Below are 25792 nucleotides of genomic sequence, written 5' to 3'. Positions count from 1 at the left end.
AAACCTGGACAGCAACATGCAAAGCAATGAAACTAGAACACACCCTCACACCATGCACAAAAATAAACTCAAAATGGCTGAAAGACTTAAATATACGACAGGACACCATCAAACTCCTAGAAGAAAACATAGGCAAAACACTCTCTGACATCAACATCATGAATATTTTCTCAGGTCAGTCTCCCAAAGCAATAGAAATTAGAGCAAAAATAAACCCATGGGACCTCATCAAACTGAAAAGCTTTTGCACAGCAAAGGAAACCAAAAAGAAAACAAAAAGACAACTTACAGAATGGGAGAAAATAGTTTCAAATGATGCAACTGACAAGGGCTTAATCTCTAGAATATACAAGCAACTTATACAACTCAACAGCAAAAAAGCCAATCAATCAATGGAAAAATGGGCAAAAGACCTGAATAGACATTTCTCCAAGGAAGATATACAGATGGCCAACAAACACATGAAAAAATGCTCAACATCGCTGATTATAAGAGAAATGCAAATCAAAACTACCATGAGATACCACCTCACACCAGTCAGAATGGCCATCATTAATACATCCACAAATAACAAGTGCTGGAGGGGCTGTGGAGAAAAGGGAACCCTCCTGCACTGCTGGTGGGAATGTAAACTGGTACAGCCACTATGGAGAACAGTTTGGAGATACCTTAGAAATCTATACATAGAACTTCCATATGACCCAGCAATCCCACTCCTGGGCATATATCCGGACAAAACTCTACTTAAAAGAGACACATGCACCCGCATGTTCATTGCAGCACTATTCACAATAGCCAGGACATGGAAACAACCCAAATGTCCATCGACAGAGGATTGGATTCGGAAGATGTGGTATATATACACAATGATATACTACTCAGCCATAAAAAAGGATGACATAATGCCATTTGCAGCAACATGGATGGAACTAGAGAATCTCATCCTGAGTGAAATGAGCCAGAAAGACAAAGACAAATACCATATGATATCACTTCTAACTGGAATCTAATATCCAGCACAAATGAACATCTCCTCAGAAAAGAAAATCATGGACTTGGAGAAGAGACTTGTGGCTGCCTGATGGGAGGGGGAGGGAGTGGGAGGGATCGGGAGCTTGGGCTTATCAGACACAACCTAGAATAGATTTACAAGGAGATCCTGCTGAATAGCATTGAGAACTATGTCTAGATACTCATGTTGCAACAGAAGAAAGGGTGGGGGAAAAAACTGTAACTGCAATGTATACATCTAAGGATGACCTGACCCCCTTGCTGTACAGTGGGAAAATAATAATAAAAAAAAATATATCGATGTATAAATCCCCCACAACATGCAAGCAAACGTAATTCAGGAGGGTGTTAAAGGAATTATACACCCTACGCAAATGGGATTTATTCCTGGAATTAAAGGGTGGTTCTGCATCCAAAAATCCATCCGTGCAATGCAGCACTTTGAGGAAATGGGGAGAAAAAAATACCACACATCATCCCAGTTGATGCAAAGACAAGCATTTGACAAAATTCAACACCCTTTCATGCTAAAAAAAATTCAACAAACTAGGAGTAAATTACCTTCACAAAATAAAGGTCGAATATGAAGCTAACATTCTCAGTGGGATCAAGAACAAGATAGGAACGCGTGCTTTTCCCATTTCTAGTCAACAGCGTCTTGGACGTTTTAGCCAGAGCGATCAGGTAAGAAAAAGAAGTACATGGCATCTAAACTGGAAAGGAAGAAATCAGATTAGCAGTGTCTGCAGGTGGCATGATCTTATATACAGAAAAACCTTAAAATTCCACAAAAAAAAAATCCTTAGCACTAATACATGACTTCAACAAAATTGCAGGATACAAAATTCGCATGCAAAAAGGTGTTTCAATATACTACCAATGAACAATCTAAAAAGGAAATTAAAAAATTCCATTTACATAGCATCAAAAAATAAACTACTTAAAAACAAGCTTAACCAAGGAGGTGACACCAAGGAGAAAAGTACGAAGTGCTGCCGAAGGAAGTTTTAAAAGACACAAATAAATGGAAAGACATCCCATGTTCATGGACCGTAGTACTTAATGCTGTCAAGATGACAGAACTACCCAAAGCAATTACACACGCAGTGCAATCTCTATGGAAATCCCACTGACAGCTGCTGCAGGGCTCCCAATTTTTTTTTTTTTTTTTTTTTTTTTTGCAGAGCCCTATTTGGGAAAGATCCATCCTAAAATTTATATAGACTCTCAAAAGATCCTGAATACCCAAAACACACTTGGAGAAGAACAAAAAACTGGGGGACTCACACGTCCCGGTTTCAAAACTTCCGACAAAGCAACAGCAATCAAAGCAACGTGACAGCAGAAGCACAGAACGAAGAGCACAGAGAGGCGCGATTTAAATCCTCACATACGCGATCAAGTGATTCCAGACAAGGGAGCCAAGACCATTCACTGGGGACAGGATGGCATTTTCAACAAGTGGTGTTGGGACAACGTGACAGCCACACGCCAGAGGATAAAGCTGAACCTTGTACGTTACATAATACACACAAGTGAACTCGAAATGGGCCGAAGACCCAACTACAAGAGGTAAGACGATAAAACTCTTAGAAGAAAGCACAGGAGGAAATCTCCATGACATGAGGTGTAACAGTGGTTTCTTGGCTATGACGTCAAAAGCAGAGGGAACGAAAGAATAAAAGAATAACTGGACTTCATCAAAATTAATACCTTTTGTGCACCAAAGGACGTCATGAAGAAAATGAGGTAACTCACAGAATGGGAGAAATACTTTCTTTCTTTCTTTTTTTTTTTTTGTCTTTTTGCCATTTCTTGGGCCGCTCCCGCGGCATATGGAGGTTCCCAGGCTAGGGGTCGAATCGGAGCTGTAGCCACCGGCCTACACCACAGCCACAGCCACAGCAACGTGGGATCTGAGCCGCATCTGTGACCTACACCACAGCTCACGGCCACGCCGGATCCTTCACCCACAGAGCAAGGCCAGGGACCGAAACCGCAACCTCATGGTTCCTAGTCGGATGCATTAACCACTGAGCCACGACGGGAACTCCGGGAGAAATACTCTCGAATTACAGATCTTGGGAGGGACTAATTTATGGAACATAGAAAGAACTCTTAGGCTCAATTTAAAAACAAAAACAAAAACAAAAACAAAAACAAAAACAAAAAGCCAACAACCCATTCAAAAATGGGCAAAAGATTCGAATAGACGTTTCTCCCAAGGAGACATGCAGGTGGTGATTAGCACACGAGAGGCTCAGCAGCGCAGTCTCTGTGAAAATCCAAATCAAACCCACAGTGAGTTACCCCTTTGCCTCCCTTAGGGCGACTTTTCCAAAAAGCCCAGAACATAACACGTTGGCAAAGATGTGGAAGAATTTTAAAACCCTCGTGCATTGCGCGTGGGAATGTAAAATTGCAGAGCCGCTCGGTAAAATGCTAAGGCGGTGCCTCAAAAAAATACTGAAATCGCTGGAGTGTTTGAATTGCCATGTGAACATTGATTGTTTCGGTCACAAACTATTGAGTCACCACATGACGTGGCATTCACCCTTCCCAGTGTAAACCCCAAGGAAACGAACGCAGGGATTCAAGACCAGACGTGTTCGTGCCTGTGTCCTGCAGCACAGCCGAAAGGCGAAGCAGCCTAAATGGCCATTGATGGAGAAAGAAAATGTGGTCCAGGAGGTCCCGTCGTGGTGCAGTGTTAATGATCCGCCTAGGAACCGTGAGGTGGCGGGCTCGATCCCTGGCCTTGCTCCGTGGGTTGAGGATCCGGCGTTGCCGTGAGCTGTGGTGTGGGTCACAGACGCGGCTCGGATCCTGCGTTGCTGTGGCTCTGGTGCAGGCTGGTGGCTACAGCTCCGATTGGACCCTTAGCCTGGGAACCTCCATGTGCCGCGGGTGCAGCCCTGGCGGGGGGGAGACCAAAAAATAAAAAAGAAAAAAGAACATGCAGTCCATCCACAGAGTGGACTATTCAGCCTCAAACAGGAAGAACATCCTGACACCGACTACAAGGTGGGTGAACACGAGTCTCAGTGACATAAGCCAGACCCAGAAGGACAGATTCTGAGCAATCCCACTCATACGAGGTCCCCAGAGCAGTCAAACTCACAGGGACAGAAGGGGTGGTTTGGGGGATGGGGAGGCGGCCATGTTTCATGGGGACAGAGTCCCAGCTTTGGAAGAGGCACAGGTCGTGGAGACAGCTGTGGTGAGGGTTACTGTGAGAAATGAGTCTGACTCTTGCTAAAAGGAAGATGTCGCTGTGGACGGCTGTGACAGGGAGAGATGTGGGCTCAGCTCTGCACACCGCTGGGGCTCACAGCGCAGGGCGGGGCCGCAGATGGACGGTCACTGGGAGGAGACGCCACAGGTGGGGTCCGTGCGGAGGGCAGGCCAGGGGATCCGACGTCAAGGGCGGGGTGGAATCTGTGTCCGCGGGGCCCCTCTGCAAACAATGAGGTGACATCCTTGCTACAACTGGCACACAGAAGCCCCAGGCGAGGCCCGGTGGAGAAGGGGCTCCGGGGAGTCCGACCAGGGTCTGGGCCAGGAGCCTCGGTCACTGGGTGGGCTTGACACCACTGAGCTGTGCACCGGAAAACGGTCAGCGTGGCCAGTTGTGCGTGATGTGTATTTTACCACAAAAATCCCAAGTGCGGGCAGATGCTGCGGTCCCAGTCTCGGGGGGAATCAGCACAATCGTTCCGAAAAAGAATCGGTGAACGGCCTTGGGCTCCTTAAGGCAGAGAGGGCTGTTGACCATATAATTTCAATTTTGAAACGGTATCTTCAATGCCATGAGGCTTTTAAAAAATTGTAGTAAACATGAGTTATAGAAAAAAAGGCTAACAACGGGAAAATCGCTGGGTACATGATAACACATGCAGCCCACGAAAGACTGCACGAACTTTTATTTTATTTATTTATTTATTTGTCTTTTCGCCTTTTCTAGGGCTGCTCCCGCGGCATATGGAGGTTCCCAGGTCGAATCGGAGCTGTAGCCACCGGCCTACACCAGAGCCACAGCAACGCGGGATCCGAGCTGCGTCTGCGACCTGCACCACAGCTCACGGCAACGCTGGATCCTTCACCCACTGAGCGAGGCCAGGGATAGAACCCGCATCCTCATGGTTCCTAGTTGGATTCGTGAACCACTGCGCCACGACGGGAACTCCATGACGGCAGGAACTTTTAAAGGGCCCTAGGTACACTTCTCATGTCCTGTTCACGGGAAGAACCTGGAGCTGAACTTGCATAAAAAGTGTGTTATTCTTTTGTCTTTTTTTTGTTGTTGTTATTGTTGCTATTTCTTGGGCCGCTCCCGCGGCATATGGAGGTTCCCAGGCTAGGGGTCCAATCGGAGCTGTAGCCACCGGCCTACACCAGAGCCACAGCAACACGGGATCCGAGCCGCGTCTGCAACCTACACCACAGCTCACGGCAACGCCGGATCGTTAACCCACTGAGCAAGGGCAGGGACCGAACCCGCAACCTCATGGTTCCTAGTCGGATTCGTTAACCACTGCGCCACGACGGGAACTCCCCAAAAAGTGTGTTATTCTTACTGTATGAAAATGCAGACATGTGAAGCTCAGGAAGGAAATTCAGAGCAGTGGAGAGACTGCGAAGATGAGGTTTTTCTTTCTCGTCCGGCTTTTGCTCCAAAACCTTCACAATGGCACCTCCCATGCACACCGAGGAAAATTATTAGGGAAAGTTGTTTAAAGGAACAGAAACAAGGAAGAGCGGGAGAGGCAGCGGGTCCCAGGGTCCGGAGACCTGAGCTGCAGCCACTCCCCTGCAGGGGCCCCGGGTCGCCTCTGCTCTTGTTCAGTTTCCTGCTGTGCAGGTGACATTCTGGAAGACAGTCCTGTGTGCCACGATGTCTCATGCCACCCTAGCTTGAGTCCCCCACGGGTCACCACGGGCCAGGGCTGTGGGCTGTGGAAAGGCTCTCTGAATCAGTGTGGACGCCCAGGGTGCAGCCGAGTCCGGGGCCCTGGAGCGGGGGGCACCCCTGTGACTGCTCCCTGGTGATGAGGGCTCGGGGCCATGGTGCCTACAGCTGGGGGAGAATGTCACTGAGCGGTGGGTCCCTGTCGTGGGGACACAGACACACGGGGGGATTTTAGCAACAGTTTAAGTCAACTAAGGAGAGAAAAGTGGGACCTTTCCTTTTTTCAAAGGTTCACAGCATCTTTTGTTTTTCTCTGAGGTTGAGAGGGAAGCAACACGCTTTAAAAATCTGTTTGTGGATTAGCGTATCGGGCCAAAAATATTTGGGCATTTCCCGGTTGGGATGGAGAGTGAGGGGCTGGTATGGTGAGATTTGCAAATTTAAATGTACACATTTAAGAGTAGGGGGACACGTCTGTTTCCAATTTTCAGCCCTTCGGTATGGATCTGACACAGGACTGTTCAGGAGCAGAGTGAGGGCAGGGTGTCAAGCTCTGTCACCAGCAGGTGTATCGCAGAGCTGAGCCTTGTCATCTGAGCGGAGGACGCGGGGTTGAGCACTGAAGCCCAGGGCTGCTCCCTTTACTCTGGACAGTATTCCAGATGGTGGCTCATCGTGCGTGTGTGTTAAGACAGGCTCCCCGAAGCCAGAGCCAAGCCTCCCTGTCATCTGCAGCATCCGGAGTCCAGCACAGGGCAGGAAATGGCTTAACACCTGCGAGGGTGGGCAGGAATCTTCTGGAAGGGTCTGGACGGCAGCCACGGGAACAGCAAGGCCCCTGACATCTGCTTTTATTACAGCTGCCATGGGGAAAAGCTCAAGATGAAGCCATCAGGAGCGACCTCAGCCAGGCCTGAAGGGTTTACAGAGGTTGCAAAGAGGGGTCTTGTTTCAGGGGGTGCCCCGAAGTTCTGTGCACCATGGGGCCGGATAAACCAGGTGTGATGGTGACAGACCACCTGCTGGCAGGTGACACGCCCCTTCCACGGGATGGCACACGCAGGAGGTTGACACACGCAAATGCTCACCCGGGTCCAGTAATCAGCCAGTGCCCCTCTGAGGCCGCTGGGCACGTGTCGCCTGGAGGGCAGGGGTGTGGTCTCGGCGCAGAGCCCAGGGGAGCTCGGATATGAGCAGAAGCGGGCAAGGCTGCCCCCCAAAAGGGCGGGTGAGAATGTGGGATCTAACTGCAGGCACCCGGCTCGGAGTCATCCGTGGTTTCACTTACGAAAAGCATCCCTGGTTCTGAGACCAAAATAATTAAGAATCGATTCAGTGTTATTATTTCTCCTTAAGCACTAGGGCTGTGGCTAAGGCTCAGTTCTTAAAAAGAACTGCATGGATCTGTGTGAAAGATGACAGCTCAGCTGCTAAATAGCCCATTAGCTTGGGTGAAATGACTTTGCATTTTCTCCGAGAACACATGCCACAAACACCAAGAGCCTCTGCTGTGCCCCTTGCAAGCCACCTGAGAGCTGTGCCGCCCCCGGGTCCAGGTTCTCATGCTCGTGCCCAAAGCACGTGAGGCCTTTTGCAGCCCAGACCCCCTCGCTCGGCACCGGCCCAGATCGTCCGTGGCGAAGCGGCCAGGTCTGAATTCATTCTGGTCACCAAGTGACTTCCATTCACTGTCCAGTTTGATAGGACTGACCGCTGCCCAGACAAAATATAATTCCCACTACTGAATCCTATTTACATGTTATTTGTCCTGGTTAAGTTTAATCAATATTTATTTCTTAATGAAGACTATTCTCAATCGATCTCATTCTGCACCTGTAAGAGGCTGTTAAAGGAACTATCACATGCGAGAAACTCATGCTGCTCCTGGCCCGCCCGCTGCGCCTCTCCAGGCCCAGGGCACCCCAGGGGCGCTGGGTGGAGGGGGCCTGAGCGCTGTGCTGGCTCCCTGCCTGCCCCCCGGGCCCAGCCCCTGGGGCCCCCCACATCCTTGTTCTGTAAGGACACTGGACCAGCCCGGGCTCCGGCCTGTGTGTGCAGTGGGGTGACTCGAAGGGTTTTGGGGTGCAGAAGCCAGACCCCACTGCCTGCAGCCTGTGCGTGACTCTTGGGTCTGGACATCAGCATTTGAAAAAATCTTCCCGCTCAGTGAAGTCGCCAGCACACGCCCTCACGCCACGCACCCCGATAAGCTCAAAACGTCGTGTTAAAGACTTGACCCTAAGACACGACACCACAAAACTCCCGAAAGAGACCACAGGCAAAACGCTCCCTGACAGAGACTGTACTGACGTTTCCTTCGGTCCGTCTCCCAAGGCAGTAGAAAAAAAAGCGCAAATAAGCAATGGGACCCAAGTAGACTCATCAGCATCTGCACAGCAAGGGAAACCGTGAGCAAAATGAAAAGACAACCAAATGAAAAGAATGGAAGAACAGTATCTGCAAATGATGCGACCGATGAGGGCTTAGTTTCCAAAACACACAAACAGCTCAGGTAACTCAACATAAAAAAAAAAAAAAATCAAAAAATGGGCAGAAGACCTAAATGGACATGTCTCCAAAGAAGACATATATTCGGCCAACGGGCCCCTGAAAAGATGTTCAACGTGGCTAATTATTAGAGAACCGCAGAGGAAAACTACAAAGAGGCACCACCTTACACCCGTCAGAAGGGCCATCATTGCAATGTCTACAAATAAGCAGCGCTGGAGGGGGTGTGGAGAGGGAGCCCTCCTGCGCTGCTGGTGGGAAAGGAAGCTGGGGCAACCACCATGGAGCATGGAAGGGAGGTTCCTTAATAAACTAGACGTAGAACCACCATAGGACCCAGCAATCCCACTCCTGGGCATCTACCTAATCAAAATCATATTTAAAAACATTTATGCTCCCCCATGCTCATGGCAGCACTAGTTGCAACAGCCAAGAGCTGGAAGCAACCTAAATGTCTATGGATGGGTGAATGGATAAAGAAGACGTGGGGTATGTACAGAGTAACATACGTGGTCTATAGATTTACATATGTGTGGGGTGTGTGTGTGTATACACATGTGTGTAATATGTGACATATATAAAATACACCATAGAATATTACTCAGCCATAAAAAAGAACGAAACCATGCCATTTGCAGCAACTTGGATGGATCTAGAGATTATCACACCAAGTGAAGTAGGTCAGAAAGAGAAAGACAAATACCATATGTCATTTATATGCGGAATTTGTTTTAAAATGATCCAAATGAACGTATTTACAAAACAGAAAGATCCGCAGACACAGAAAAAAAACTTGGCTACCAAAGCGGAAAGGGGAGGAGGAAAAATTAGGAGAATGGGATTAATAGACACCCCGCCACATGTGAAACGAGCAAGGACCTGCTGTCGAGCGCAGGGAACTACTCAGTGTCTGGTAATAACGTATAAGGGGAAAGAATCGGATACATACATATATGTCTGAGTCTTTGCTGTACACCAGACACCAACAACACAGCTAATCAACTACACTCCAAATACATAAGTAAAAATAAAATAAATAAGAGATCTTCCCACAAGCTCCCGTTGTGGCAGAGTGGAGATGAATCCAACTAGGAGCCATGAGGTGGCGGGTTCGATCCCTGGCCTCGCTCCGTGGGTTAAGGATCTGGCGTTGCCGTGAGCTGTGGTGTAGGTCCCAGACACGGCTTGGATTCCGCGTTGCTGTGGCTCTGGTGTAGGCCAGCAGCTGCAGCTCCGATGAGACCCCTGGCCTGGCAACCTCCATGTGCCTCGGGGGTGGCCCTAAAAAGCAAAAAAAAAAAAAAAAAAAAAAAGATCTTTCCAGATGATCCCTAAGAGCAGCCAGAGCTGGAACGCCTGGATGGGACAGTCATTACGCCCTGAGGTCATTTGATGGCCCCGACGTTCTGTTTCTGTGTCACTATGAAAACTACAGGATAGTTTGAATTGGTCGAGCCAGTAAAACTTGAGGACAATTTGGGCTTGAGAGGAATGAATCCATCTGGATGGCAGCGGATACACCGGAAGCTGTCCATTCTGCTGCCCTTGGCCAAGCCGTCCATTCTGGGGCCCCGGGCAGAGCAGAGGGGCTGGGAGCGGGTCTTTTGCCCCCAGAGTCAGAGCCGCCGTCTTGCACGTGGAGCTGCGACCCCCCACCCCCATCCCCTGCCAGCCCGGCCGATCCTGCCGCCCTGGCCGCAGTACTGCTGTCCCCACCCTCTGCTTCAGCCCCCACCCCACGGTCCCCCAGCATGTCACCGTCTGTATTTGTGATCTCCTCTTGCTCTGTTTCTTTTCTTTTCTTTTTTTGAAAGGCATTTCTTTCCTTTTTTTTTTTTTTTTTTTTTTTTTTTTTTTGTCTTTTCTAGGGCCTGACCCACGGTACATGGAGGTTCCCAGGCTAGGGGCTGAATCAGAGCTGTAGCTGCCGGCCTACGCCACAGCCACAGCCATGCCAGCTCCTTAACCCACTGAGCGAGGCCAGGGATTGAACCCTCAACCTCATGGTTCCTAGTCGGATTCGTTAACCACTGAGCCGTGACGGGAACTCCCGTGCTGTTTCTTAACCACACGTGTGGGACTGGGGTTGGGTCTGTGGGCACGTGGTTGTACGTCGGGTCGAAAGGTGACGTACCCTCCAATGTGGGAGGCCCGAGGGCGGGCGCAGGTGCTCAGAGGGAGCCCTGCGGTCAGCGGGACTGAGCTGGGGCTCGGAGGGAGCCCCGCCATCAGTGGGACTGCACCCCAGCCCCAACAGCGCCCAAACCTCTCCCATGTGCGGTACCTCGGCGAAGCCTGCAGGACCCACTCCAGGGGGGCGTGCGTGAGGGCAAGGCGTGGGTGGATTCAGAGCTGACAGAAGCCCGTCTACCCAGAGGCCCGATTCCAACGCCAGAGATCTTTTGGCCACAGGGACCTGCCTCTCTCGAGAGCTGCCTTGGCATCTGTAAAATTCCCTGGAATGACTCTGAAAGCACATTCTTCCCACTATTCTCGAGGCCCCTGGGAAGGGTCGGCGCCTGGTCCCCAGTGACGTCCCCCTGCTTCCCCCTCTGCTTCTTGTTACCGTCGTTAACAGTATTTCTAAAAAGGACTGGATGCTGAAAAGTCTGCGTGTGAACCTGTATTCACGTTCCACGGCTGCCCTAAGGAGTTGCCACCACTGTAAAGTGACATGAGCGTGTGGCTCTGCAGGTGCGGCCGAGCTGGGTCCTTCCCGAGGCCCCCGTGGGGATCCACGTCCTGCCTCGTCCAGCTTCTTCGGGTCCCCCCCTGACCCCAAGCCATCCTTCAGCAGCACGGCTCCCGACAGCGCCACTCCGTCTCTGGTAAGGACTCTGGTGCCCGCCCTGGGTCTGTGGGCATAACTGAGTCTCAGAGTCCTGACCTGAATCGCACCTGCGGAGTCCTGGGGCCACCGAAGGTCCCTTGTTCACAGCAACTGGTGACCAGGATGAGGGCACCGTGGGCGCAGGCAAGAGGGCAGTTTCCTGGACAAAGCAGATGTGTGTGGGGTCCCCAGGGCCAGGGTTGCTCTGTGTCCCCACACAGACAGCCTGGTCCTCAGACAAGGCAATGGGCAGCCACGGTGCCCTCCTGCTCATCCCCACTCGGGGGCGGCTCCCCAGGCATGAGACTGAGCAGGGTAAGTACACAGGACCCTGAGGAGGTCACAGCGTGCCAGGCCTGCCTACCCTCCTCCTCTCCCGCCATCACCCAAGCTTCCCACCCCCAGGGCCTCAGGCCCACGTGGAGGGGGGGGTGAGAGCTCCCTGCGGGTTTATACCCCAGGCGCGTAGCTGGTGAGACCCTAACAGACGGGGCTGGCATCTGAGGCTTGGGCACCAGGGGCCCTGGTGCCCCAGAGGTGGAGAGAAGGCAGAGGGCTGGCCGCTCCCAGCTGCCCAGACTGTCCAGGCAGAGACGTGCCCCAAAGGTGCCAGAACAGAGGAAGCAGGGAAATAAAGGAGGGAGGGGGTGGAAACGGGAAACAGCAGCTCTGGGGGATTATCAGCAAAGATAAAGACGAGCCTCAGGAACAAAGGGCGCGCAGGCCCCTCGGAGCCCAAACCGCAGGTGCCCCTCCGTTACTTAAAGGCCGGCACACAGAAGCAACCAAGGTGACTGCGGGTTCTGCTGCGTAGTGGGGGAGGGAAGGAGGCGGGCAGGGCCAGCGCGGTGCAGCGAGAGGCGACCCCAGGGGCTCGTGCTGGCTCAGCTCTTCCAGGGGACCTGTGCTCAGAGCTTTAAGGCCACATTATTGGCAGCATTTGTCCCCCACGCTCTCAGACAACGGCCTCCTGCTCCCCCAGGACCATCTGCAGTGAATGGTCGGGTGGGGGCGCCCGCCTGGCCCCTGGGGGCCCCACACGCGGGGCTGGCTGTGTGCGCGCCGTCGAAGGTGATGAAAACAACTAACTGCACAACATTCTGTGGTTTACACGGTACCTGTGCCCGCCTGCCACCGTCTAACGCCAATTCCCTGTGCGAAGCAGACATCACAGTCCAGCCCGCCCCCATCACAAAACCCCGAGACGTCCCTGTGAGGCCCTGTCTGCGAGGCACGCTCCCCCATGCGTGGGGTCCCGGCCATGCTTCTTCTGCAGCAGAGCAGGCGACACTGTGGTCTGCGGCCAGCAGGAAGCTCGCGGCAGCTCAGGGTTTTTGCTGCAAAGTGGGCTTGGCTTCCAGGGGCTTCTGAGTGGGAAGCAGGAGGGCAGGGCTGCACGTGAGGTCAGGGGCGGGGCCGGCACGGTCCCATTTCCCAGCCCCCGAAGTCAGGGCTGGTCCAAGGTGACTGTGCCCGGGGCGGGGGGTGGAGGGGTTCCAGTTCTCAGAAAGGGGGCCGACTTTCGTGCCTCCGTTTCTCTTTCTCCCGGGGATGGAGCTGGGCCCTGCCCCACACCGGCTCTCGGGCTCTGCGGGTCCAGGACCACCAGCAGAGATGGAGGATCTGGACCCCAGGATGTAGCCTCGAAGTCGTTTCGCGTTTTCAAGTGAATCCCTGACACAATTTTACTTATTTTATTTTCCTGCATGTAGAGAAGAAAGTAAGACAAGTGAAAACGCCAAGTGAGAGGAGGAGGTGGGGTGAAGCCCGCTGTCCCCCGTCCCTGCCACCCCCCAACGAGGCTGCCCTTCCCCAGCTCGGGGAGGCTGCAGAGACCACCCTGCCCCCCAGGCACAGAGTACTTTCCCTTTGAAATCTGCCCTGTTCAGCCCTCCAATCCAGGCTAAGGGGTGAGTCTGCGCCCCCCCCCCCCACCGCCGAAGGGGCACGAGGGCTTCACCTCCTCCGTCCAGTCAGGTCCCCGCTGGCTCTCCAGCTCGGGGCTGAAGGGGAATCTTGGCAGGGAAGGCCTGCCCGGGAGCGGGGGCTGACAGGCCAGTGCTTCATCAGCCCGCCTGGGGACACCGCCGGGACCAGGTGGTAACCATGGAAACGAGGAAGCAGGACTAGAGAGGAGACGGGCTGGGCAGGAAGGTTTGAGAATGAGCTCTGGATCCAGGGGCCAACGATGGGAGGAGGGTGGGCTCCGGGCTCCGGAAACGAGCCCTGGGGAGGGGGTCAGCCACCGTCGTGAGTCTGGTTTCAGGAGGATCAGGGCAGAAGCCGGGGAGCTGCCCCGCGGTCACACGGCTGGAGGCGTGCATCCCTCGGGAGAGCCGTGGCTGAGGCCGGCTGGGACCCCCTGGGCCCGTGAGGGAGTGGTGGCCTCGGGGGGGCCTGCAGGGCTGGGAAGAAAGGGGCCGGGGGTGGACACAGGAGCAGCCAGACAGGAGGACGACTCGCAGGGACCGGTGAGGACGTGGGTGGGAGGGTGTCCACGGAAACAGCCGTGGGGGCGACGGCAGAGGCCAGGCCCTGGGAAGCACAGGAAAAGCACGACTCAAGGCCCAGCCGGGTCTTCGGATGGCGTGGGGGACAAAGTGGAGGAAATCACACTTGAGGGACAGCTCCCGTCCATTGGCAACCTCTGCCCCCGACGTCGCCAGGAGCTAAGGGCACACACGGGAAGGGTGGAGCTGGGGACTCTGGCCAAGGGCGCTCGAGGGGACGCTGAGTCAGGCCCTCTGCCCAGAGTCACCGCCCCGACTGTCCAGGAGGTGAAGGTCATGCTTCAAGACAGGAACCAAGAGCCGTGAGGTCGGGGTGGTGAGAACAGCTTCAGCCGTGACCTGGTGCCGGACGCTCCCCCAGGTCCAACGGCGGAGCTCTGTCACCCAGAGCCTGGACACTGGCCCTGACCTCACGCTGCATGTCCCTCCCCTCCAGGCCCACCCAGGCCACGAAGCTGCTCGCACCCCAGGCTAGCACCCAGGCCAGCAGCTCGGCGTGGCTGAGCCTTTCTCGGGGACCCCGCAAGCCCAGCGGCGGCACCTGCTCAGGGCCCCACAGGGTTGGCAGGGGGTCCGCAGAGCCCCTGGTTTCTGTCCATTCAGAGGGGATACAGCCAACAGGCCCCTCGGCATCCTGTCCCCCGAAGGCATCAGAGCCCAGGCCACCTTCTGGCTCGTCCACCTGGCAAAGTCCCACCGAGGCTGGACATGGGAGAAAGGTCACCTCTTCTGGAGCCCCTCAGACAGGGTGCGGGGACCTCGCGCCGCCTCGGGCGTCTCCACGGTCTTGGGGACACAGTCGTCCCTCATCCTGTGTGTGCAGCTCCTCCCTGGTCCCCCAAGGAAAGGGACCGGGTCCTGCTCGGCTCTGCCCCCCCCGCCCCCCACCTCCCCGAACACCTGCCGCAGGGCCTCCTGCACAACCAGCATCGTGGTTTGTATTCAAAACCTCTGACGTGGATAAATGCATTTTTGAAGGATTAACCCCTCGAAAAATTAAGCATTTTTTCCTAACCCAGCATGATCTCAAATCTGAATACCTCTTGTGGGGGGGAAATCAACAGAAAAGTAAACGCCAGCTGGTGAGCTGGGGACTTGCTCAGCTGCCTCCACCAAGTTCAACGCCGACACTTCGAACAGAGAGACTCGGGGTTGGGGGATTTTGCGAAAGCTCTTGCTGTCATGAGTAGAGATCTCTGGGTTTCCAGCACCACTTGGAAGTAATGACTTAATCATTATTAATTCCTCTGGCACTTCCTGTGATAACATTAATCACAGCAAACTCATTCGGCGCAAATGGAAACTCGCAGGCCCGCCCGCGACGTCCCCCAGCAATCCCGCATAATTAACTGGAGCACCAGGTAGAAGTGCCACCGTGCCTACGATGAAGTGCATTTCTCACTCACTTTGATTAAGACACAAATCCTGATAAAGAAGAAAATCAGGGAGGAAAGAAACGCACACCCTCCTGGGATCCGGTGACGCCGGCCGGGGCGAGGTGGCCCGGACCACACTGGCCGCCAGGGCTGAGCTCCTGGGGAGGGGAGCCTGAAAATACCTTTTCCGGGGCTCTGATTTATTAACTGCATATGTACAGAAGCAGCATAAAAGTGTGTATTAAACTCCAGCAAAATGAAAGAGATGCACACTCAGCATACATGAAGGAAATGCATGAAGGAAGTTTTTTTTTGGTCTTTTTGCCTTTTCTAGGGCCGCGCCTGTGGCATACGGAGGTTCCCAGGCGAGGGGTCAGATCAGAGCTGGAGCCACCGGCCTACACCACAGCCACAGCAACGCGGGAGCCGAGCCGCATCTGCAACCTACACCACAGCTCACGGCAACGCCGGATCCTTAACCCACTGAGTGGGGCCAGGAATTGAACCTGCCACCTGATGGTTCCTAATCGGATTCGTGAACCACTGAGCCATGACGGGACTCCTCAAGCGTGTCTTTCTAGGGGTGACAGACCTTCGTGGAGGCACCTGGCATGTGGCAAATAAGGCCTCAGACCTCAAAGGGTGAGGCCGAGCTGAGTGACACCCCGGATAGAGCTTGTCACTTGGCACCAGGCGGCTGCGGTCCCTACAGGGAAAAACCCCTGGAAGTTCAGGCTGGGAACGGAGGCCCCGCAGAGCTGCTCTGGGCCAGGGCGGGTGGATGCCTCCCACAGGACAGGCCTGCCCGGCTCCCAGGCTGACAGCCGACAGGATGGACCCGCGAATCCCGTTACCGCCGTTGACCCTCTGCTGCACCGAGTTTACAAATCAAACTGCATTGCACGGGCATGCACAGGCACACATGGGGTTCAAGGGGCTCCTGTCGCCCTCGGTCTAGGGCACCCACGGGGGTCTGGCACTGATTCCCCGAGGACAAGGGCCCAGCTGCATTGTTCAGAGCCGTTTTACAAAATAACCCGAGGCTACGCCGAGGGGACCAATGTGGGGCCTGAGACCCACGCAAGAGACGCGCTAAGTCCGCGTGGGTCTTACTCTGGAGCTGACAACACATCTGCAACAGCGGATGCTGGTGGGACCTGGCCGTCCCTTGGGCTGCGACGGCTCCCTCAGCGGGAAACACCCAGTTTCCAGGTCGTGGGAGCTGCCAGTCTATGCGACGATGAAAGGTACTGAGACTTTTAAATCCACGCTTATTTTTACTGCCAAAGTGAAATAACAAAAAAGGCAACAAAGACAAAACCCATTTACTCTGAAAAGACGATGCAGAGGAACAAGGGTCCTTTAGGGCCGAACCCCCCCCCGGGAATGTGGCTCGGAGGGTCGGCGTCTCAGCAGGTGGAGCCTCTGCTGGGCTTTTCTGCAGAACAGACTCTGAAGGACGCATTTACAGGGAGCTCCCTCGGACCAGGCTCTTTCCTCTGGGGGCGGCTCGGAGGGCGGGCGCGAGGCCTGGGACCCCGGGGCATCTGGGGGGGGGGTCCCCCCACGGCAGAGACAGGCCGCCTTCACCAACTCGGTTTCTGATCTGCTGCAATTCCCTAGGCAGCTTCCGGGAGGGATTCTAGATCGCAGCCCACCCCCCGCAGGACTTGAGGATCTGCCCAGAGGTCGGAGCCCGAAGCCCTTCTGGCGGGAGAGCTCTGGGCACTTCCGCGTGGGCGCACCGCCACAGCAGAGGGACACGCCCCCACCCCGAGTTTGGACCTTCGGTTTCAGCCACCAGCGATCTGGTTCATCTCAATGGACCCTGGGCCCCCAAGGAGGCCTGGTGATGGGGAAGCTGAGGGGGTGGGGGCTGGGGGACAGAGCTGGAGGGGACCCAGGCGTCTGCGGGTGGGGGAGGGGTGTCCCCAGAGGCTGGTGCCAGGCCAGTGGGCAGTGCCCCTGGGTGGACACAGGAGGCCCTGACCCGGTGGAGGCGACCTCAGAGGTGTCCTGAGCATCACTGCCCCCCTCTGCCTGGTCAGAGGCAGGCTCTCACCCGGGAGGAGAGTAAGGGTGGCAGGTCTGACGCAGGAGATCCGGGGTGACAGCCCTGCCCACCAGAGACACCCAGAAACACACAGCCCCCACGCGGGGCTGGTGGGTGAGCAGGGCAAGAGGGGCGGGTGAGGGCATGACCAGCCTGAACGCTCAGTCCGGGGCTCCACCTGCCCTCGGTACCCCAGGGCCTGTCCGTGGCCCTCCCTGCCCTGCCCACACTCTGCCCACCACCACGTCTGAGCACCTGTCTCCGTCTGTCCCCCCCACCAGCTTCTGTCCTGCATCTGCTGACTGAGCGCCAGACCTCATGGCAATGACCAAGACGTCCCCTCCCGGTCACCGAGCCTCCCGATCTCCCTGCCACACGGCTCAGCGACTCTGGGGCTCCGAATTCGGTGCCCGTCATCCTCCAGAAACGCTGCTGGAGCTCGTCCTTCCAGGGTTGCCCCCCCCCCCCAGAGCACCTGCTTTCTTTCACACCCACGTGGGTCGGTTACTAAATTCTGCGTCTGCTTCCTCGTCTGTGAACAGGGACAAGGGGTTCACGCCCTGGCTCCACCCCCAGGAGCACGAAGGCTCAACGGGCCCAAGTCATGCCCATCTGTGGCCACACTCAGCTTGGCCTTGGCACAGATGCTGGTCTCCGTCTGAACTCGCCTCTTTCCACGGCCCTGATTTCAAGTGTCCCGGTGCCTCGTGCGGGCCCGGGACCCAGATGCCAAGACAGCCCCGTCCTGGAGAGGTTCGCATCCATGGACAAGACAAAGGCACACAGGCTGGCAGCACCTCCGGGTGGTCAGAGCCACGGCCGTGTGGACGCACGCGACCGTGTTGCACACGCCAGGCGGGCTTGGTAGACGCAGACACAGGCTCGCGACGCTCTGCACTCATGTGAGAAGTGACGCTGGAGCAGAGGAGGAGGCGCTGGAGAGACCGAGAGACCCCAGACGTGGGGCTGGGCAGGCGAGGGACGACCCGAGCATCCCTTTTCCCGCCAATCCCGGCTGGGCGGGAAGGACACCTGCTCACCTGCCCTGCCCCACGGGCGAGCCTCCTCCTTCAAACCGCCTCTGATGGGCACCCCTTCCTGACGCAAGGCGCCTGCAGGGCCTGACCACAACCTCCGATGTGCCACAGCCCCCTCCTCTCCTGGCCTCTCCCAACGTCCCTGCACACGTCCCACCCTGAATGGACAGAGTCCAGTCCCCGAACCCGCTGTGCTCGCCCAGAGGCCCCGGTGCTGTTTACGCCTCAGCCCCATCGGCCGCACGGCCCCCCAGGGGCCTCTTCTCCTCCTTGCCCTCCCGGGGCCAGCGCCCCGCCGCCTCACCACTGTACTGCTGCAAACCCTGCCTTCTCCGGTGTCCTTTGTGTGCCTGCTGTCACCTGCCTGCCGGGGCCCAGGACCCCCGTCCCAGACAGATTCCTCTCTCTGCATCCCGGAGACCGTCGCCGTGACCTTCAAGACTGGATAAACATGCGCTGAGCTCATCTAAATACTCTCGGTCGGAGAATGAAGATAAAACATTTAAGGTGTAATTAACACAGCTTTTCTTTTCAAACACATCTGACGCCTTTGACGTCGGTGGGAGCCTTTCACACAGTCATTAGAGAACACGAAAGCCATCGCGTAAGCCCTGGGATCGCTGAAGCCAGGTTTAGGGTAAGAAAAGTGGGTCGAATCGAGTCAGAGGTCATTAACAGAGGTCACTGATGTCATGAATGGTTCTGGATGTCACTGCATTTCAAAGGCGCTGATAATGACAAACAGCAATGGTTTTAATCAAAAACTATCAGTAGTTGTGGAAAATGAAATAGATGCGCAGATAGGAACTGGATCAGTCGGGGGATGAATTAATGAAGGCGCACTGACTGGCACAGCTACAGGGCTGGGGGCTCTTCTGGGCTCTGGGTCCCAGCATGGCCCCACGGCCAGTGGCACAGACCTCGGCAGGGACAGTGTCTCGGGTGCTCAGAGAGCGGGTCAGAAACTGAACCAGGTAACGTGGGGCGGTGGCAGGGCTCTGAGTGAGTGACAAGGGCTGCTTGAGACCCGGAAATTGGGAGAGGCCAGAGGTGAGGGGGTGGGGTTGGATGGCCGATGCCAGTGATAGGGCTGGCCAACCCCAGGGCCCTGGGGGATGGGGTAGAGGCAGGGGCAAGTCACCGGGTGCCGGGCCTCGGGAGGACAGGAAAGTGCGGCAAACCCTCTGCAGCAACAGCACCGGGTCTGATTCTGCTCCAAAGACCCCCGAGGTGGCCCCAGGAAAAGCGGAAACAGTCGCTCCCGCAAAGCCCGGACGTGCTGCGACGAGCTGGCTGGCAGGCAGGGCTGTGGGTGAGGGGAGGTGGCGTGGTGGCCTTGGACCCCCGGTGACTCCGTGAACACTTACGGATTAAATTCAGGCAGATTTGCTAAAGAGAGGTGCTGGGTTGGTTTTTTTTTTTTTTTTACTGGTACCCTGTTGCGGAGAGAAAGGGCTGATGGTTGGTCCCCGGGGGGCCATCAGCCGGGACTTCCTGCTCCTGTCCCGGTGGCTCTGTGCCCAGGGCCTTGGGCCTCTAGCCTCCCTCTACAAACAGCTCAGGCTGCAGGGGGCTGGCCCCGTGGCTCCACGTGGGCTGTGCACTATGTGGGACGGGTGAGATTCATCCACTTTCTCCTGACCTTCCTTTTCAGGGGCCAAGGCTCTCCTCCTAGAGAATACAGATCCAAACCCTCCCCGAGCAGAGGGAAATCAGAGCCCGCCAGGCACTCGGGCTGGCGCCCTGGTGCTCTGCCCTGGAGAAGGCTGTGTGCCGCAGCAGGTCCGTTTGGGCACGGCAGCTGCAAGGTTTGTGCGAATGCCAGGAAGGTCTTACTCCACTGTCTTTAACGAACCCCCCAAAGTCGCACACCCAGGAAAACAGAAAGCAGAGCTGAACTTCCTGGGAAGCTGAGGGCTGGCCACGCTGCCACATTTCAAGGCCCGCGGCTTTACAGAGCGAGTCTTGGGGTGCCCAGGTCTGCACCCCGGATGCTCCTACTCAGACGCATCCTCTCCTGTTCGGCCCTGTTCTGCGGAACCGCGCGCCTCCCCCAGGGCCCCTGCACGGCGGCCACCTCGGCCTGAGAGGCTCTGCTCTGATGCTCCCATGGCCCTGACCTGCACGGCCGCAGTGGGAGGCTGGACAGTTCCACCCAAAGGGGCCTGAAGTTCAGGAGGCACAGGGACCTGCTCAAGTCCACTCGGCCAGAGAGCGGCTCGACTGAGCGCGTGCTCTCTGGATGACACCCTCCTGCGGTCCACGGAGGGGAACCCGCACGGCCAGGTGTGTGCGCCTACCACCCGCATGGCCTTGTAGGGCCTGGGTGGCAGGGACCTCTTCTGTGCAGGCGGAGTCTCCTACAGGACCCGGTACACAGTGGGTGGTTAATGAGTGTCTGCTGAATGGGTACAAAGAAAAAGGAGAGTCCTGTAAATGTTTGAAACAACCACAGGGCATGAGGGGACATTACTTAAGTTAGCAGGGAAAGAAATTCCTAACAGAGGAGTTCCCGTCGTGGCGCAGGGGTTAACGAATCCGACTAGGAACCATGAGGTTGCGGGTTCGGTCCCTGCCCTTGCTCAGTGGGTGAAGGATCCGGCGTTGCCGTGAGCTGTGGTGTAGGTCGCAGACGCGGCTCGGATCCCGCGTTGCTGTGGCTCTGGTGCAGGCCAGTGGCTATAGCTCCGATTCGACCCCTAGCCTGGGAACCTCCATATGCCGCGGGAGCGGCCCAAGAAATGGCAAAAAGACAAAAGAAAAGAAAAAGAAATTCCCAAGAGAGAGACATGCTAAGCGTGACACACAATTTAAAAAAATATTGTCCTTCCTCTCGTGGTTGTCCCTGGGAAACCACGGCTCTGGAGACCTCGGAACCTCTGAGAAAACACTCTTGGCACAGCTGTGGCTGAAGCAGCAACACCAGTAAAAACAGTGCCGATGGCGCGGATGAAGGGATGGTGCTGCAGTGGTGATGGTGACGGCGGGGACGCCGCTGCTGGTCATGGTGATGGCGGCGATGATGTGATCATGTGATGCCGATGATGACGGGGACGTGGTGGTGGGGGTGACGGCGATGACAGCGGCAGTGGCGCGATGGGGACGCTGCGTCACACTCGCAGCGCCGCTGTGTTGCGGGGTGTTGCCTCGGTACGAGTCATCCAAGTTCTGACATCATATGCACCTCATCGAAATCCTAGGAGGAAGTATGATTCTATCTCACATGTTCCAGATGGAGGATCGGTGGTGACTTGTCTCAAGGTACCTGTCAACGTGTAGACCAGCCGGCGTCTTAGCCCTGGCAGCAGAGGGGCGCATCTTTTGGCGCCTTTGTTTACTGGGGTGGGGGGTGCGCTGAGGTCTGCACATTGCTTGGTTCTGCTCCCTTCAGGAGGTGGGGCCAAACTCCCCTCCTTTGAGCGGGGACCTGGACTTCAGACCTCAGGGGCAATAAAGAGAATAAACTGGGAGAGACGAGGTGGTGTGGGCTCTTGGACGACCTGTTCCTGGGCAGCTGGCTGCCCCGCTGTGGGCACGCCTCTGGGAGGCTCCTGTGATGAGACCTTGTGCCAACAGATGTGCGAGGGCGCATTCCCGGAAGCAGATCCAGCCCCAGCCAGGCCTTCAGTGAGATCTGAGCCCAGGTCCCAGCTTGATGACATCTCCCGAGAGGCTCTGAGCCGGAGCCCGCAGACGTGGCAGCTCCTGGACGTCTGACCCACGGAAGCCCTAGGAGGTAACGAAAGCTCGTGTTTCGAGCTGGCGAGTGTAGAATGAGCCATCATGCAACTTTAGATAAAATGACAGTACACTTCCTTCATGCACGAAAAGGCTTCCAGAAAGCCCTGAGAGGACTGCCGTCGAGTGTCCCTCACCCTGACAGACGTAAGTAACAGGAGCCTCCTTTGGTGAACGTCGGTGGCCGTCCCCTTCGGTTGACCTGGGGAAAGTCAGAGTCCTGGCAGTGAAGAGGTGCCATCCCATCGCTGCGCCCTCTTGGCAAAGGCTGGAACCTGGAGACACGGATGCGGGAACTCACGGGCACGCAGCCTGTGACTCTTCGACCCGTCGGGGGCTAGGCTGGACCTGAGCATTTCCAGTAGCCCTGGTCTGGGTCGGAAATTCCTAAACCAGACCCTCCTTTTGTTCCAGGGAAGGACGTTCTTCAAGAATCTTAGACACGCCGTCGAGTTTTCCCAAAGGCCGAACTCAATCACCCCAGCTCTGCGCAGAGGGGCTTCAGGGCCGAGCGCACCGACGTTCCCGGCGAGGATCATCACTGAGCCTGCAGCGGCCCCCGAGATGGGCGGCCTCCCCCCTCCAAGGGGGCTGAGAGCAGGGCAGTGACACGAGGGCCAGCATCTTCCTTTGGGACGTTAACAACGAGCCGGTGCCTTTAAACCAGGACCCGACTCCAGCTGCACCAGGCTTTTGTGGCTAAAGGCAGAAAAGCGAAGCAATTTGCTTCTGCAAGGACTTCACCTGCACAGGGTGTCATTTCAGAGTCTGTACAAATGACACAGGAAGACGGAGCACAACGGGAACAACATCCAGCCGGAGAGGCAGGAAGCGCCACGCGGAGGCTGGCGCATCAGGCACGGTGGCTCTGCCCCAGCGCCTCCCATGCCCCATGTACCCTCATGATGCAGGGACCGATGCCACGGGGCCCTGGCCTCAGGCAAGTTCAGAAACGTCACGTGCAGCAAACAGGCGCCCGCGCCCACCGGCTAAACGGCCTTGACCCCAAGAGTGACCTCAGACCCTGAAAGAGCCCTACCCTCCTTGTCTTCTTACAGGACTGCAGGGGGGCTGTGACCAAGGGCCACCAGGAGCCGTGGGCGCTGACAGACGGGGAGCTTCCCGTGGCGTTAAGCGTTCTCCCCAGGACAGATGGAACTCACCAGGGGAAAATCAGCTAATACGTTTCAAAACACGAGAAAAGATCTGACTCCAGTCATAGATAAAAATGGGAGATATTAAAAGAAGGATCATTTAGTTGCAAAACTTCATCATTTTCTTTGTTCCGGAGAGGCTGTTCCCTTTGACTTTCTTTACCCTGGGAGTCCTTCCTTTCTCTCTTCGCTAATAATTCAGTTTTACCAAATTAAAAAAAAACATCAGTATACCAAATGATTTAACGAGCCAATGCTCTAAAAGTCTACTGGCTCATAACTTACCGGGACCTGCATGTACTGCGCAAGCGAGGCGGGCTCTAGAACCGCCTGCGGGTATCACGAGCAAGGCACGTCCAAGTGGATGATTCGACGGCACTCTCGGAGCGACACAGTTCTGAGCTGACTGTGACCTCAAGTTAATATACCTGCAGCTCCCCATCCAATGAGGCAATTCTTCATGGGTTTCTTAAAGCCGTGGTTCTCCAAGTTTAGCCTCCAGACCAGACATGGCCAGGGGATCCCCAGAAATGCAAATTAGGGGCTCCGACCCCAACCTTCGGAAGCAGGAGCGAACCCACCAATGCGGCTAAACGTGGAAACACCCCTTGGTACCATATGACATCACTTCTATCTGGAATCTAATATATGGCACAAATAACCCTTGGCACAGGCAAGAAAATCATGGACTTGGAGAATGGACTTGTGGTTGCCAAGGAGGAGGAGGGAGGGAGTGGGATGGATTGGGAATTTGAGGTGAATAGATGCAAACTAATGCCTTTGGGATGGATGAGCAAGGAGATCCTGCTGTGTAGACTGGAACTGTATCTAGTCACTTATGATGGAGCATGATAACGTGAGAAAAAAGAATCCACACATGTATGTATGACTGGGTCGCCATGCCGTCCAGCAGAAAATGGACAGAACACTGTAAACCGGCTATAATGGAAAAAAATAAAAATCATTATATATATTACAAAAGAAGCCCCATTTCGCCCCTTGCAAAGAGCGCAGGGCCTCCAGCAGAGTCCACACAGCCTCCAGGGTGGGCACCCGTCCAGCAGGGGCTGGTGCAGCTGCGAGGGGCTCTCACACCGACGCCTAAGGACAGAGCATGCTGGCCCCCGCACCGATCGCTCTCCGTGTGACTGCTGGCCGCCACGGGCCATTTGTGTGGCGAGGCTTGGGAACGTCACAGGTCATGACACAGGTCAGCAGGTGCCACAGTGGCCCCGGAGATTAGAAGACAGAGCTGTGTCACATGAACTCGCGAAGCCGAGCACGAAGAAAGGTAAGGCGCGACCGCCTATGGAGACGGCCGTGACCATGTCCCCTTGTCACTTGGAAAGTGGCGTCCGGGTGAGGGGGACTCCCTCTGAAAGAGCATCACCTGCGTCTGGGTATGTCCCCACCCCGAGCCCCACCTGACAGGGCCACCCCGCTCCAGCCGGATCTGAGGACTTGGGCTGGGCTGCCCCTGCAGGGCCCTGGACGTAGGCCCGGGACGGGCTCCGAGGCGCTGGGCCCTTGGGGTCTCCGCCTGCAGCCGGTGGCCTGGCCTGGCTGTCCTCAGTGGCAGGAGGGCCTCCGCTTTCTGCCGCGATGGGAAGCTGAGACTCCAGTGTCCCCAGCCCACCCACGCGCCAGGGCCCTCCACTCACGACCTGTGTCACGCGTCCCCTCCATGTGTCCAGGGCGGCTCCCAGAAGTCTAAGGTGGCAGGTCCCACACTCATGTCTGCCCTGGGGACTCTCACATCCGAGAGGCACTTGGTCCCCCGGGCACGCTGTTCCCCTGGCTCGAAGGCCGGCTCGCTGTCCAGGCCCCTCACAGCTCTCATGCCCTGAGCTCTCCAGGCTCCTCCGGCACCCAAGCCCCCCACCCCCCGTGCCGCACTCGCCCTCCCCCCCGGAACACCCAGGCTTCCCACATGCCAAGTCCCGCCCGTGTCCCCAGGCCCACGGCCCCTCTGTCCCCTGAGCCCCAACAGACACCCATCTTGACGGCGGTAGTTCCAACCATCCTGGAAACTTGCCATGGGCTCACTAAAAGCTCCTTTTTCAAAAATTAATGAGGTGTTCGGGGCCAGAGTTACGTTTACACCACTCAGTATGGTCGGCATAAAAAGCCTGCCTCTAACGGAGACTAAATAACTTAATCACGACCAATCAGTCTTTCCTCGGGATGAAAGCAGAAGCTGCCTCATTCCGGACCAATTTACGGCTCGAAACCAGAGAGGCCAAAGCAAAAGCCATTTGCATCTTGCAGGTTTTGGCACATCTGCCTGTCGACACCACACTTCTGCGCAGGAAGCTATTCTGAGCACGTGGGTGCTTTCAGAAATAATTTCTATGGAAAACAGCAGTCAGGCAGTCATACAGGCCCAAGGTGACCTCATTACCAGAATTTGTTCTAGTTGTCATTAGACATATCGCACGGTGTCACTCAAAGTGGGAAAGAACGGAAAGGGACCGACACGGAGCACCAGTGACGAGAGCCATGAGGGCTGCGGCCGGACGGCGGGGGCCTCGGGCTGGATGGGACGCGGGCGGCGCGTGACAGCACCCACCTCGGACCCACCACGGTGGGCTCCAGGGTGCCAGCCGTCGTCCCCTTCAGTGCTCCCTCTGGGGGACGCCAAGAGTGGGTCGGCCACCCTCTGCAGA

At 55.8% G+C, this 25792-nt stretch overlaps 1 protein-coding gene across 7 annotated transcripts in view; it reads right to left on the bottom strand.

Moving 5' to 3' along the window:
• PTPRN2 (protein tyrosine phosphatase receptor type N2) overlaps positions 1-25792 on the bottom strand; it is a 669120-nt gene that overhangs the window by 295926 nt on the left and 347402 nt on the right. Inside the window, exon 12 of one of the 7 annotated variants that reach the window (XM_085005041.1) lies at positions 13546-13793. The exons of the other annotated variants lie outside the window; for them this stretch is intronic. Within the exon in view, the coding sequence (XP_084861167.1) occupies positions 13561-13793 (233 nt within the window). The 3' untranslated portion in view covers positions 13546-13560. Of the gene's footprint in view, positions 1-13545; positions 13794-25792 lie in introns of those variants that run through there. 7 annotated transcript variants of the gene reach the window in all.

The sequence above is a fragment of the Sus scrofa genome, chromosome 18 (assembly GCF_054392235.1).
Source record: "Sus scrofa isolate SSC_HxYL_T2T_F1_AM1 chromosome 18, Sscrofa_HxYL_maternal_Yorkshire_Landrace_v2.0, whole genome shotgun sequence".
Classification (NCBI taxonomy): Eukaryota; Metazoa; Chordata; class Mammalia; order Artiodactyla; family Suidae; genus Sus; species Sus scrofa.
Note: the sequence above shows the minus strand (reverse complement) of the source record. Positions and strands in the feature narration are given on the sequence as shown.